General features: G+C 44.8%; 1 protein-coding gene across 5 annotated transcripts in view; it reads left to right on the top strand.

The window, feature by feature from the left end:
- ZBTB43 (zinc finger and BTB domain containing 43) overlaps positions 1-12,313 on the top strand; it is a 33,199-nt gene extending 20,886 nt beyond the window's left edge. For all 5 annotated transcript variants that reach the window (XM_023217135.1, XM_023217133.1, XM_023217130.1 and 2 more), the window contains one exon: positions 6,627-12,313. In XM_023217135.1, coding sequence (XP_023072903.1) covers positions 6,650-8,053 — 1,404 coding nt within the window. In that variant the 5' untranslated portion in view covers positions 6,627-6,649 and the 3' untranslated portion in view covers positions 8,054-12,313. The remainder of the gene's footprint in view (positions 1-6,626) is intronic.
- Positions 12,314-16,061: the final 3,748 nt, after the last annotated feature.

The raw sequence follows: 16,061 nt of genomic DNA, 5'->3' as shown, positions 1-16,061 counted from the left end.
CTGGGATTACAGGCGCCCACCACCACGCCCAGCTTATTTTTGTATTTGTTGAAGGCTGGTCTGGAACTCCTGACCTCAGGTGATCCACCCATCTCAGCCTCCCAAAGTGCTGGGATTGCAGGCGTGAGCCACCACACCCGGCCCACGCCCGGCCAATTTTTATATTTTTAGTAGAGATGGTATTTCACCATGTTGGCCAGGCTGGTCTCGAACTTCTGACCCCAAGTGATCTGCCCACCTTGACCTTCCAAAGTGCTGGAATTACAGGCGTGAGCCGCCACTACTCCTGGCCCCATCCCCCCTTTTTTTTTTGAAATGGAGTCAAGCTTTGTCGCCCAGGCTGGAGTGCAGTGGCATGTTCTCAGCTCACTGCAAGCTCCACCTTCAGGGTTCGAGCCATTCTCCTGCCTCAGCCTCCTGAGTAGCTGGGACACAGTTGCCCACCACCATGCCTGGCTAATTTTTTGTATTTTTTTAGTAGAGACAGGGTTTCACCGTGTTAGCCAGGATGGTCTCCATCTCCTGACCTCGTGATCCGCCTGTCTTGGCCTCCCAGAGTGCTGGGATTACAGGCGTGAGCCACCGTGCCTGGCCTCCTGGCCCCTTTTTATGGTTTCTGTCTCCTTATTGACATTGTTATCCTGATTTTCTTTATTCGTCATTTTCTTTTGTTCTTTGAGCATATTTAAAACATTGGATTTAACCTCTGCGGCATGTGAGTCTAGTGTTGGTGTTTCCTCAGGGACAGTGTTTCTCATTCTTTTTCCTGTGAATGCACTGTATATTCCTTTTTGTGTGTATGCTTTTACTTTCTTGTTGAGAACTGGACATTTGGAGTATAATATTGTGGTAACTCTGGAAATCAGATTCTACGCCTCCTCGGGGATTGCTTTTGTGACTTGGTGAGGTTACAGTTACCTGTTTGTACAATGACTTTTCCTATTTTGTGAAGTCTGTATTCCTTGTTGTATGTAGTTGCTCAAGTTTTTTTTTCTCTTATCCATGCAGCCAGCCTGGGACCTGGAAGATTTTCTTAACTGTCTGGATCTGTGTGTGCGAGTGTACAGATGTAGGTGTAGGTGTCTTAAATCTTGTGATAGGTGCCACCAGGGAAACCACTGCAGCCTGAGGGGGCCAAAACAAAGCTGAGCGAGTTTGCCAGACTGGACAAAATGCACAACCGCACATTTTTGAGGATAAGGTCCTTCCTCCACCCCCCACTCCTTGTATGAGCCAGCTGCTGTGGGAACACAGGCCACCTTCCTGCAGGCTGCGGGTGGCAGGGCTGCGGAATGGGGATTTATGCACACTGATCTCTTCTGAGCTTCAGCAGCCTCCCTTCATTCAGCACTCTCTTGGTTGCTGTGAGTGTCTGATCTGCTTCTAGAGTTCTGAAATCGTGATTTTGATCATTTTTTCAGCTTCCTGATTGTATTGGTGGAGGGACCGACCCATGGAGCTTCTGACTCCACCATTTTCCATAACCTCTCTTGTAGCATTTATTTTTTTAGAATGGATTTTAAATGTCTTATTCTCAGTCATTTAGAATTCCACAACAGAGGCCAGGAGAGCTGGCTCACGCCTGTAATCCCAGCACTTTGGGAGGCTGAGGCGGGTGGATCACCTGAGGTCGGGAGTTGGAGATCAGCCTAACCAACATGGTGAAACCCTGTCTCTACTAAACAAAAAAATACAAAATTAGCCGGGCATGGTGGCACATGCCTGTAATCCCAGCTACTTGGGAGGCTGAGGCAGGAGAATCACTTGAACCTGGGAGGCGGAGGTTGTGGTGAGCTGAGATCGCACCATTGCACTCCAGCCTAGGCAACGAGTGAAACTCGGTCTCAAAACAAACAAACAAAAAAGAATTCCACAACAGATACCTGCACTTTATGAAGAAAGCATAGGTTATTTGACAAATAGTGTTAGAAAAATAGGCTAGCCATTTTGGAGGAAAAGGGGCTGGGTCCCAACCTTATTCTTCATGCCAAAATAAACTCCCACGTATTAAAAGTTTCATTATTTATGTATGTATTTATTTATTTATTTTTTGAGACGGAGTCTCACTCAGTCGCCCAGGCTGGAGTGCAGTGGCACCATCTTGGCTCACTGCAAGCTCTGCCTCCCAAGTTCATGCCATTCTCCTGCCTCAGCCTCCCGAGTAGCTGGGACTACAGGTACCGGCCACCACGCCGGCTGTTTATTTATAGTTTTAGTAGAGACGGGACTTCACCGTGTTAGCCAGGGTGGTCTCGATCTCCTGACCTCATGATCCGCCTGCCTCGGCCTCCCAAACTGTTGGGATTACAGGTGTGATCCACTGTACCCAGCCTTCATTTTTAAAATAATTTCAAAATAATTATTTCAAAAATAATTTTGGGCCAGATGCAATGGCTTACACCTGTAATCCCAGCACTTTGGGAGGCCGAGGCGGGAGGATTGCTTTAGCCCAGGAGTTTCAGACCAGCCTGGGCAACACAGTGAGACCCCATCTCTAAAAAATAATAATAAATAATAAATTTGGGCCGGGCTCAGTGGCTCAAGCCTGTAATCCCAGCACTTTGGGAGGCCCAGACGGGTGGATCATGAGGTCAGGAGATCGAGACCATCCTGGCTAACACGGTGAAACCCTGTCTCTACTAAAAAATACAAAAAACTAGCCGGGTGAGGTGGCAGGCGCCTGTAGTCCCAGCTACTCAGAAGGCTGAGGCAGGAGAATGGCATAAACCCGGGAGGCAGAGCTTGCAGTGAGCTGAGATCTGGCCACTGCACTCCAGCCCGGGCGACAGAGCAAGACTCCGTCTCAAAAAAATTATAATAATAATAAATTTGGTGGTGTAAATGCCCTCCTATGTCTGACACAAACCCTGGAGCAAAGAGTAAAAGCGAAGAGTAGTTATTTTATGTAAATTTTATCTTGGCAAAAAGATCTATAAAATGAGCTAACTGAAAAAAAATCACAACATAGGATAAAGTTAACTTCCTGAATTTACAAAAAGCCCTACAGCTCAATAAGATTAATTGCCCAATTTATTTGCATCAAGGATGTGACTGATTTTATAAGAAAAAACCACAAATGACCAGTAAACTAAGTACAGAGTGCCAGCCAGCCTCATTCGTAATTAAGGAAATGCAGATCAGAACAGGAATGAATCATGTCACTTAGAAGATAGGCAGGCTTTATTTTTCTTGTTAAATGATATCCAGTCTTGGTAAGAGTGTTGATTGTTGGTGAGGGTGTGACTTGGTGCAGCCTTTCTGGCAAGTAGTTTGGTAATATGTATCAGAAAAATTTTTTAAAACATTAGCCAGGCATGGTAGCATGCCTATAGTCCCAGCTACTCAAGAGGCTGAGACAGGATTGCTTGATGACCCAAGAGTTCAAGGCTATGTCAAATGCAAAGCCCTTTAACCCAGCAGTTCCACTGGTAGAAATTAAGCTATGGATATTTCCAGAGGTATGCAAGATAGTTATGCAGAGATATCTATTATAGCATTGCTTGTGATTTTAAAACCCCTGCCAACTGAAATTCTGTAAGAGGAGAGCTGCTTAAATTACGATACATCCGTATAATAGAAAGCTATGTGGCCATTAAACAGAATGAGTTAGCTCTTCTTGTACTAATGTGGGAAGATCTCCAAGATATATTAAGTGACAAAAGCTAAGTGTAGAATAAAATGTAGGTAATGAACCCAGTTGAGTAGGGATTTTTAAAGGATGTATATGATTTATTCTGATATATGCACAGAGAAGTTTCTAGAAATATAAACAGGAGTTTAATGGTGATTTCCTTTGGGGGAGACTAGGAATAAATGATGGAGGGATTTTTTTTACACCTTTCTATAAATTTTTTTTTACATGTGCATGTGTTATCCCACACCCCCTTTTTCAAATAGCTAAAAACAAAATTCTACAGTGGTGAGATCTAGCAGAGAATCTGTTCACCCAGATGTAGTTTCCAGAATTTACATACTTTTAGTCTACTCATTTATATAGTCAACTTTTCTTTTTGAAATTACGAATACCTAAATCATTTATTTCATGATCTATTTTTGTTTTAAATTACTATGAAATGTTTTAAGATGTATAAAACTGTAATACTTCACTCTAAAAATGCTGTCTTTTAAAATTATTAGTGCCTAATCTGGCATTTTTGGCATCTTAGAGGAGGCAGAGTGATGTGATAGGAAAAATCACATAGACTTTAGAGTCATCCAGACCTGGATTCACATTTCAGTGTAATAAAAACTAGCTTTTAACCTTGGGAAAATTTCTTAAAATAGCTGAACTTCACACAATCAAGCCCTACATTTGCAGAGTAAATTATAAAGATTAAGTGAAAAAAGGTATACAGTAATCATAATTACTCAAGAAAGCAAATCATAATTACTCAAGAAACCTTCATTTCTTCTCGTCATCTCTCCCTATCCCTTGAAGATGACTTTCAGTCTTTGTCTGGGTTGTCTGGCTCTGTTATACTTAGAAAACTTGGGGCTGGGTGCGATGGCTCACACCTGTCATTCCAGCACTTTGGGAGGCCAGGTGGGCAGATCGCTTGAGTTCAGGAATTTGAGACCAGCCTGGGCAACGTGGCGAAACCCTGTCTCTGCAAAAAATACAAAAATTTACCAGGTGTGGTGGTGCATGCCTGAAGTCCCAGCTACTCAGGAGGCTGAGATGGGAGGATCACGTGAGCCCAGGAGTTTAAGACTGCAGTGAGCTGTGATCACACCACTGTACTCCAGCATGGGTGACAAGAGTGAGACCCTGTCTCAAAAAAAAAAAAAAAGGAAAACTTGGTAATTTAGCAATGTTTGGATATAGTATCAAAGCAAGGTGACATATAGCAGTGATAAATCGTTTGGGTGGTTTTTTTGCTTTAATTACAGAATTTTGGAGAATTAGAGTATGGGCAGGATCTCTAGCACAGCTCATCTTGTGTGCCATTGTTAGGAATTATTTCTAATGTTTGACTTACCCCACAGAATATATTTACAGTAGCAACACAGGCAATGCCTTATTCTTCGTTATAACTTTGTCTTCTGATCGACTCTGTTCAGTAGCAGGGACTACTTAACTATCGTGTTTGGTCTATAACTCTTTAGACAGTTTGGAGATCACCAGATAAGAAAATAGCTCACCTTGCAGTTTCATTCAGTTTCATATCCTCAGAAGCCCTTAAAGGGCTAAAATTCTGGCAGCAGCTGGAGAAAGCTCAGGGCCTGAGTGACTGTGCCCCTTTAGTGGTGAAAGACCAAAGGTGCAATTGTCCTGTCCTCACTGCTCCAGCCCCCAGGCCCTTCACTCCCTTAATGTACTCTAGTCTGATGGTCTCCTTTCAGTTCCTTGCAATTGCCAAATGCATTCCTGCCTCAGAGCCTTTGCATATGCTTTTCCTTGTTCCCTCTATTCTGTTCTCCCACCCTCACCACAGCCTGTCAAACATCAGTTAAATCTGAGGCTTAAAAGTTCTGTCATTTTGAAATGGGCACAGTGGTGTATACCCATAGTCCCAGCTACACAGGAGGCTGAGGTGAGAGGATCACTTGAGCCCAGGAGTTCGAGACTGCAGTAGCTATGATGGTGCCACTACACTCCAGCCTGGGTAAAAGAGTGAGACCTCATCTCTTTAAAAAAATTCTGCCAGGAGCAGTGGCTCATGCCTATAATCCCAATACTTTAGGAGGCTGAGGCAGGTGGATCACTTGAAGCCAGGAGTTGAAGACGAACCTGGGCAACAAAGTGAGACCCCTGTCTCTACAAAAAAAAAAAAAAGAATTAATTTTTTAAAAAAAACTAGCTGGGCAGCCAGGCGCAGTGGTTCACACCTGTAATCCCAGCACCTTGGGAGGCCAAGGTGGGCGGATCATGAGGTCAGGAGTTCGAGACCAGCCTGGCCAACATAGTGAGACCCCATTTCTACTAAAAATGCAAAAAAAAAAAAAAATTTAACCAGTTGTAGTGGTGGGCGCCTGTAATCCCAGCTACTCGGGAGGCTGAGACAGGAGAATCGCTCAAAACCGGAAGGTGGAGGTGGCAGTGAGCCGAGATCACGCCATTGCACACCAGCCTGGGCAACAAGAGCGAAATTCTGTCTCAAAAAAAAAAAAAAAAACTAGCTGGGCATGGTGGCATGTACGTATAGTCCCAGCTACTCAGGAGGCTGAGGCAGGAGATTGCTTGATTACCCAAGAGTTCAAGGCTGCAGTGAGCTATGATTGTGCCACTGCACTCCAGCCTGGGCAACAGAGCAAGACCCCATCAGACCCCATCTCATTAAAATATATATATATATAATTTGAATGGGTATCGTTTGTTTTAACTGTAAATATTTACAGTACTTGGTTTTACTTGGGAGATTTGTATAGCTTACAAATCCTGTCACTGGATTCCTTTCTCTTACCCACAGACACAGAGCCAAAATCAGGAGTTCCACAAGGAGCGGTGGTGAGTCCTGCCTTTGGCAAACTCGCACCTGCAAGCTTTGCCCTAGAGATTGAATCCCGGGGGGCCCATGGGCTAGAGGACCTTGTGGAACTTTGGAACTTGTCTTAAGGATGGAGAAGGGGATAAAATACATTTATCTTTGGGCTGGAATTAGTACTAATTTTTCTTTTTCTTGTAGCACCGAACAAGATTTGTGATGAAATGGAGCCTGGAACAAACTCTTTTCGGGTAGAATTTCCTGATTTTTCCAGCACCATTCTACAGAAACTGAACCAGCAGCGCCAGCAAGGACAATTATGTGACGTCTCCATTGTTGTCCAAGGCCACATTTTCCGGGCACACAAAGCCGTTCTTGCTGCCAGTTCACCCTACTTTTGTGACCAGGTACTCCTGAAAAACAGCAGGAGAATTGTTTTGCCTGATGTGATGAACCCAAGAGTGTTTGAGAACATTCTCCTGTCCAGCTATACAGGACGTCTAGTAATGCCCGCTCCAGAAATTGTTAGTTACTTGACAGCGGCAAGCTTCCTGCAGATGTGGCATGTGGTAGACAAATGCACTGAAGTGTTAGAGGGAAACCCTACAGTCCTTTGTCAGAAGCTAAATCATGGCAGTGACCACCAGTCACCAAGCAGCAGTAGTTATAATGGCCTGGTAGAGAGCTTTGAGCTGGGCTCTGGGGGTCATACTGATTTTCCCAAAGCCCAAGAACTGAGGGATGGTGAAAACGAAGAGGAGAGCACCAAAGACGAGCTGTCATCCCAGCTCACCGAGCACGAATACCTGCCCAGCAACTCGTCCACAGAGCATGACCGCCTGAGCACAGAAATGGCGAGCCAGGATGGGGAGGAGGGCGCCAGCGACAGCGCCGAGTTCCACTACACCCGGCCCATGTACAGCAAGCCCAGCATCATGGCTCACAAACGCTGGATCCACGTGAAGCCCGAGCGCTTAGAACAGGCTTGCGAGGGCATGGATGTGCACACGGCCTACGACGAGCATCAGGTCACAGAGTCCATCAACACCGTGCAGACTGAGCACACAGTCCAGCCTTCAGGAGTGGAGGAGGACTTCCACATCGGGGAAAAGAAAGTGGAAACCGAGTTTGATGAACAGGCTGATGAAAGCAATTATGATGAGCAGGTGGATTTCTATGGCTCTTCCATGGAAGAGTTTTCTGGAGAGAGGTCAGATGGGAATCTCATTGGGCACAGACAGGAGGCTGCCCTCGCAGCAGGCTACAGTGAGAATATTGAAATGGTAACAGGGATTAAAGAAGAAGCTTCCCACTTAGGATTCTCAGCCACCGACAAGCTGTATCCTTGTCAGTGTGGAAAGAGTTTCACTCACAAGAGTCAGAGAGATCGGCACATGAGCATGCACCTCGGTCTTCGGCCTTACGGCTGTGGTGTCTGTGGTAAGAAATTCAAAATGAAGCACCATCTCGTGGGCCACATGAAAATTCACACGGGCATAAAGCCGTATGAGTGTAATATCTGTGCAAAGAGGTTTATGTGGAGGGACAGTTTCCACCGGCATGTGACTTCTTGTACCAAGTCCTACGAAGCTGCAAAGGCTGAGCAGAATACAACTGAGGCTAACTAAAAATAGGATCTGGCCCTTGAGTGGCATGCACAAAAATAAACTATGGTAATTAATGCAAATCTGGGCACAGATGATGCGTGCTACTTGCTATTATGAGAGAAGCTTAAAAAAAAAGGAAGATATTTCTGAAAGACCAGCTCTAAGTAGGCCAATTAAAAAAAATCTAATTCCTCAAATTTGTGTGTTCCAGTCCTGGCCTGGAATGGGTAATGGGGTGAGTTAACCCACCGCCCAGCTGGCAAGGGAAACCTTCTGACCGGTTGTGATTGAAACAGGTGGACAGAGACACCTGCACTTGGAACTGGACTCCACCCACCAGTTCCGTTTCGGGTGGCAGCAGCTTTGGATCACTCATTACTACAAGGTCATGCTGAAATTTTGTTTTGCTCTTGCTATAGATACTTAGGTAATGCGGATTTGTTTTGATAGCTGTTTCCCTGAAGGAAGTGCTACTTATATAAAAGCTACAAATAATGTGATTCCTAGGATGAGAAATTGGTTAACAGAGCTCTGTTGTCTGGTTTTATTCTTTCTAAAGGATATTTTCACTAAAACTATGGAGATGCTAAGAGAATGACATTCTAAATATGAAACATAACTTACGGTACAAGGCTGACATAGTGCCCTTGTCAGTTTCTGTAAGATGCCACTACTGTCACAAGGTGTTTCAGACTCTTGATAAGGCAGTGTTTTGTATTTTAGTTCTAACATTTGAGTTTGGACAGTTGTATCTCATTGTCATTCTCTAGGGTGCCAGAGAGAGGTATTTCTCATTGGTTTGCTTTCCCAAATCCTGTTTGGTTAATTGTAGCCTCCATGCAGTGGGGTCTACTCTGTGGCTGGTAGACACCAAGCTGCCGTGACTGACCACGGTACCACGGGCCGCTGCAGCCCCTGCTCTGTCTTAGATTATGGTGCTTTACAAAGAGGGTGGTCCATGACCACACTTAGTGGGAAGGAGCCCCAAGTTGTGGCTGAGAGTTCCCTGTGAACTTAGGGAGTTCATAGAGTGCTAAGGTGCCACTCCACCAACCAGAGTGAGAGGGCAGATAGGCAGGATTCTATGAGTGATTATACTTAAGGGGAAAAAGACGTGCCCAAGGAGAATCTTGAAAATACACTCTTTCAAGGTGGGGGAGATACTCTTCAGAGGGTACACTGAGCTAATACTGCCAGTTCTTTATGAGCGCCGGAATGTGTTTTTAAAAGGAGTCCTAAGTTTAGCAAAGTAGTCTACAGAATCATGCTCCCAAATTATAGATAGAGCTGCTTAAACTTACAAGTCCACAAAGCTATGCCAACCAGGAAAAAAAAAAAAAAACCAGCTATTCTGAGACCTTTTCTGCCCATCAACTAGATGGTTTCGGTTAAAAAGAAAGGTATATTACACGTGCTTTTAAGCTGTGTAATGTACCTGAGGTTATCACCAGGGTAGGACAGGGTGCTACTACTATGTCATCTTTTCCATAAACGTACTGGGTTATTTACTTCTAAATAGAAACGTTTTTCCTTAAAATAAAAATAATTTTTCTTGGATTTGGGGTGAAATTTTATTTGAAAAGTTTGGCTTTGCTGTAATGTAATAGACATTGCTGGCAATGGCCTCTGATTCTCAAGCTCCTAACACCAAGGTGTTTACTTGTTGAACATTGTCTGGAAAGAGGAAAGAAAATACTTATTTACCAGTTAACTCTTGTAAGCAAGATTACAAACAGGGATTTATTCACAACACTGTATCATTCTCGATATATAAAAAGCACTTTGTATTTAAAACTTTATTATAAATATATATATATATATATATATATATATATTGTTTTTTTAAAACCTAGAAACTAGATATTACCTCTTGGTTGTTTGCCACATTAATAGCTTCTCTTAGTATTGAAACGTTACTGGTTAGCAGTCTTTTCTCTGTGTACCTGATGCATGTATACAGAGGGGACTGTACAATCAAGCCTAATGTCTCCTTTTCTTTTTCTCATGGTAGAGGCCAGTGGGTTTTAGGTATGATCCTAGCCATTATATTTGAGGAGAAATTGTTCTATTACTACCAGTTTCAGTACTAAGGTGGTGATGCCATTTTGTTCTGCCAAAAACTGATCACCCTCTCCCATGGTATTAGCAGAGCATTTTCTGCCTGTTTGGAAGGTTGGGTGTGCTGCTTCTCATTGTGCTATTCACATGATCATTAGGACACTGTGGGAGAAGAGTCTGAGAAGTGAAAATACAGCTCTTCCGGGAGAGTTGTGATCCTTCAGTTCTGCTGAAGTCAGCATAGTGCCCTTGTCATGAGGAAGAGTTTCTGTTCAGCCGAGAGTGGTGGCACGCTTGGGTGGTAGTTTTGGAAGCAGTCGGGTGTGCTAGGACTTATTTAATACATTGTGAAGAGAAGAGTGTCTCCTTGAAAGCCTTATGCATCCATCAGCTACTAAATGTAGAACTTAAATAAGTTGCTCACATCTGTTCTTTTAAGTTTTTTGTGGTATTTGAGGTTTTGGTAAAAGTTGGGATGTCTGAAATGCTGGCCATGTTCAGAGAGGCAGGAGAAGAGGATTGCTTTCATTTGAATATTAAAAGTGAATTTTTGTAAACTCTGGTTTTTACCTTTTTTTCATCCCCACCTTGGGTTGGAGGAATAGTCTCTTCTCTTCACCTCAGTATAGCTTTAGAAAATCTTTATCCTTCCTAATGAGTTTGGGTAGTTATGGGTAACATTGTTCAAACAATCTTTCAGGGATCACGTCAGTGGCCTACAACCAAGCTATTTGTCTGCTACTTTGAGTCTTAACTGTGGTTTTTCTTCAATCCCCGTGGGAAAGGGCTTCAAGGCACCACCAGTGGTATTTAATATTCATACTTGGGGCCAGGCGCGGTGGCTCACGCCTGTAATCCCAGCACTTTGGGAGGCCGAGGTGGGTGGATCACCTGAGGTCAGGGGTTCGTTACCAGCGTGACCAACATGGTGAAACCCCATCTCTACTAAAAACACAAAAATTAGCCAGGTGTGGTGGCACGCACCTGTAATCCCAGCTACTCGGGAGGCTGAGGCAGGAGAATCACTTGAACCTCGGAGGCGGAGGTTTCAGTGAGCCAAGATTGCACCACTGTACTCCAACCTGGGCAACAGAGTGAGACTCCATCTCAAGTAAACAAAGAAACAAAACAAACAAACATACTTATACCATGCTTTTACCTTTGGATACACACATGATAGTAATCCACATGGTGAGGTGCCTGTCACCATTAACTAAGGAAGGACTGCGGTAACTTACCCTGCAGGGCTGTGGGTTGCCTGCAGGCACTCCAGGGCCCCAGCCTGTTGATTCTGATTTCTAGGTCTCCTCTTCCTCTGGTCCCTTTTGGCCACGACTTTAAAAGCTTGCCCAAAAGGATCCCCTCCATTCTAGTGGGCATTTGCTGAACTAACCTGACCCTCAGGCTGGCTTCTCACCACTGGGGAAAGCTGCTTAGCCTCTGGGGCTCCCTCCTTGAGAGGCTCACACCCCCCCGAGCTGCTGTGGAAGTGAAGTTGAGACAGAGCAGAAGCTGCAACGCCGTGCTTTCCCTGGGGAAGGGGATGTGCTGCGGCCTCCTGGGTGGGCGTGGAGAGGATACCATCACAGCGAGGCCAGGTTTTTGCTTTTGGATGTTCTCTGATAATTTGGGGATGCTGGAAACCAGCATCATGTTATCCCCAGTCCCTCCCGTGCCGCCAATTTTGTGATTTAGGTTGCTTTAGTGGGTGACTAACTTTGTTCAGTGAAACCAGGGTTTGTCTGAAGTTTTTTCTTTGCTACTTACATATTTAAAGGTACAGGTTTCTTATTTCAGATCTCTACTGATAGTACCCTATGGGAAGATGCTGGAACACATTTTGCAAATGTGACTTTTTTTTTTTTTTAATTTTTGCTTGAAGCCTGTGTCATGTTAGTTGCTGCTGCCTTCTTTCCTTTTATGAGGTTCCCAATGTTTCGTCCAGAGAAGTACTTTATTTATGCAAGTCAGGTGACTCTTAGGCCACAAAACCATTTGATGATAAACAGGTTATCATTAGGTGCATATCTTATTGATATTTTGTGAAATGTTATGCCTATGTTGCAGAAGTTGAATAGTTTTGTCTTTATATATTGCTGTCTTCAGTGTACAGCATGGTTTTACTTAATTGAATGTTAATGTTTAATATTTTCTTCTTATAGAAGAGATCATGCCCTTTTGTATGACATGTTTTAATAAATGTTATCTGTCAACTTTGTAAAAGTTTTGTTTTTCACTGTGAGTAGATGACCACATCTTATTTCACTCTGGGTTTTGCCACCTGAGAATACAGTTATATGGTGGCCTTTTGGTAAGTAAATGCCAAATAATCTGATCCAGTGGGCAGTGAGTGACTGCCAGGCAGGCATTTATAGTAATATTTTAGACCCCCACTGGCCCCATCGGGTACTTGGGGTGTGCTAGAGGCTCTCTGTGTGTCCCTCTGGGTCCCCTTCCTGCTGTGCACTTCTCTCCAGGAGGCTGGCCGCTGTGGACCTGTCCTGGCTTCTAGTCAGGATCCAGAGACACTCTGGATGGAGCCTGGCAGATGAGAGAACAGAGAAGTCAGGGAATTCATTTCTGACTCCCTCCTGCCAGCTGTGGGTTGGCAGTGGCTGGGCTCCTGTGCCAAGGCCCACAAGTCCTGTCAGGCAGCTTCTGGGGTTTAGTAGCCACACCCTCTCCTTGTCCCCTCAAGCCAGTCCCAGTCCTGACTCCCTGCTTTTGCCAGGCCTCGGGTACATCACTGTCCTCAATGGAGTCTCTTAATCCTGCCCACACCCTTTGTAAATAGTCCCTTTGTGAAACTCTCCTTGGTCACTCCATCTGAGTGTACCATCTGTCTCCTGCCGGGACCCTGGCTGATAGCTTAGGTGTCCTCATTTTACCAGTGAGCCGACTGTGATTCAGAAAAGGTAGGTAAGATACCAAAGGTTGTCCAGCGCCCAGAGCAGAGCTGGGCTTCTCTGTGTGATCCGCGGCTGGCACGCTTGGCAGTGGGTATCTCCACTGCTCTGTCACCTCCACGCACTTTAGTGTTCGTTGGGTCTTCGCTTCCCTTCACTTTACCCTCTCCTACCCCCACAACCCTGCCCTCTAGAAGCAGCAGTGGTGCTCTTTCAAAGGCTGCAAGCGCCGGGTATTTCCTAACAACAGCTCATTACCAGAGACACTGCTTGTTTTAGACCAAACTCAACCACCTTCCCACACAAACCTTCTGTTACCACTGTTTGTTGTGAGGTTCTTCCCCCTCCCCATTGCTGATTTTGAAGCCAACTCCAGATTGCCTCAGCTAGATTAACCATTCTCTGTATGGGAAAGAAGTCATCCAGAAAAAAACACTTCTAGCCTTTATTTGAGGCAGGGCTTGTCCATCCTGACCAAGGACAAGTAGCTCAGCCCCTGCAGCATGGTGATCTCTCTGACCCCCACTTTCAGCCCTGCAGAGGACCTCGCCGAGGTACTGGGTACCAGCCGTGCACACCTGGGAAGCAGGTATCCTCACAGCACGTGCCTCTCCCCGGGGTGGAGGCCGGTGGGGTTGAAGGAGAGCAACGCTGCGGTTTTTGTGAGGAGAAAAGATGGAGTGGTTCCTTTGTGCTTGGGAACAGAAGTGGGTGGGATGTGAGGGGTGTCACCCACATGAAGCATTTCACACCTGTGCGGTTATTTTGATTCCGTCACAGTCAGCTCAGAGACTGCTACTTCCCACCAAACCACCGAAACGTTCCTTGAGACAGTCCCCATCCCTGGGCATCTTGGAGGGTGCAGGGCTCTAGAATTTGCCCAGTCAGTGGACCAGTTCGCAGGTCATCCGAAATGAGGTAAGCTTGAACTTACTGTAACAGTCTGTTATTCCGTAAATGATGTAAAATATGTACTTTCTCAGTGCAGGTAAGTGAAGGATAAGAACTCTGTACCCTTGGTTCCAACTCTGAGATTCTTTTTAAGAAAATACTCTACATTTAAAGTTCAGTGTGACAATGGGTGCAAATAACATTTTTTTCCTTTAACAGGGAAACAAAGTGAAGTAGTGGTGGGGAGAGGAGTCTTGGGGACTTTTTCTGAACTGGTTTGACTTGTTTGAATCAAAACCAAACAATTTGCTGGGTGCAGTGGCTCACACTTGTAATCCCAGCACTTTGGGAGGCTGAGGTGGGCAGATCACCTGAGGTCAGGAGTTCGAGACCAGCCTGGCCAACATGGTGAAACCCCATCTCTACTAAAAGTACAAAATTAGCCAGGTGTGGTGGCACATGCCTGTAATCCCAGCTACTCAGGAGGCTGGGGCAAGAGAATTGCTTCTCCCAGGAGGTAGAGGTTGCAGTGAGCTGAGATTCCACCACTGTACTCTAGCCTGGGTGACAGATACTCTGTCTCAAAAAAAAAAAAAATTGATTTTAAAATCTTGTACACTTTTAATTTCTTCCAAATAAACCAAAACTTAGCCTTGCAAGTAGCTGGAAGAGTTACCGTTGTCCTTTGAGGGACTTTGTGGGCTCTATAAAAAAAGAGAATTCATAAACAATATTGTAGGTAAATACATATTATTTTTTTTAAAGTGGCTTTTTACTTAGACTACAGTGATTATGAGATCTATTTTTTCCTCATTCCAAAATGAGAAACCAATATGAAAGCCATTAAATGTATTTATAACTTAATAAGATACTATGTTACTCCCCAGAGTATTCTGGTCTGCATAGTGCAACAGCTAACCTTTGTTAATGGAAGCTAAAGGCTGCCTCTAGAACTGCCACCGTCTTGTTAATTTGGGATTAGCAATGCTGTGATAAAATCTCACTTACTAGGATTCTCGGGAAAGATCCTCAACTGCACAGCATTCCACTCAGGATAGACGGATGCCAATGCTGTAAATGCTGCTAGAATTCCTGCAGGATCTGGCTTAGCTAGAAATTCTAGGCTTTAACATGACAGCAAAGTGACCTTCAGCCAAACTAGAAAGGACTCATTTTTGCTTCACATACAGTGTGTCATATTGTGTGAATCTCTTTTGTCTATTCATAATATGAAGAATATAAGAGAATTTTTCTTGGAGAGAATTTTTTTTACTGCAGTTCTATATATTTATTGGACTCTGAACACCCACTCAACTCACTAAACACCATGCCGACTTTAATAGATATAAGAAAAATTGGGATTATGGAGTAAAAATAACAGCTCTAAGTGAAGATGCACTGCATGCTTAACATGTGTTAAGAACGTAACTTGGATTAACTCATTTATAACAGAACCATGAAGGAGAATTTCCTTCCAGGCCTTGTGGAGTGGGAAAGGCTGACAGCTTCCTATTCTGCTGGCGAGATGTTTTTCTTCTCCAGGGAAACCCCTCTGTAAGGCCTTCCTCCTGGGCCAGCAGGGATGTCTGTGTCTGGAGTGAGATGCAGACAGTTGTCCCTCTCAGGGCACCAAGCCCAGCTTCTGATGCTGGGGAGCAAGAACCTAGGCCAGGCTGTCCTACTGAAGCCTTTAGGTGGCAGGTGACTCGCCGGATCCCCTTCAGGCTCTTGCACTGGATTCTGTGAGGAGAAATAGAGACTCCACCCCCAGACTGTGCTGTAGGCCTGGCACCAGCAGCTAACCCTACTTGAACCCTAAGGTTTAGGAAATACATGTAGAAATTAACTCCAGGAATGCAAAGTCCAGTGATTTTCAAGCTAGTAGAAAAGCTTCGTCAAGGCCTACTCCAAGGAATGGGCGGGGAAAGGGAGCACTGACCCCTCCTCACCATCCAGAGCAGTTTTAATCTCACGTGCCACAGTGGCCAAGCGCTCGCTCCTTGCTAACATTTACATTTCCCTGGGGCCCACTGTGTTCTGCAGCGTTCTAAATGCTTTCCATGAATTAAACCTTCACCCTGACACCAACCCTGCCAGGTAGGTGCCTTTGCCGTCCCTACCTAATAGGAGAACGCTGACTTTCACAGATGTAAGAAACCCAGGCAGCCGGTGTC

Source organism: Piliocolobus tephrosceles, chromosome 14 (assembly GCF_002776525.5).
Source record: "Piliocolobus tephrosceles isolate RC106 chromosome 14, ASM277652v3, whole genome shotgun sequence".
Lineage (NCBI taxonomy): Eukaryota > Metazoa > Chordata > Mammalia > Primates > Cercopithecidae > Piliocolobus > Piliocolobus tephrosceles.
Note: the sequence above shows the minus strand (reverse complement) of the source record. Positions and strands in the feature narration are given on the sequence as shown.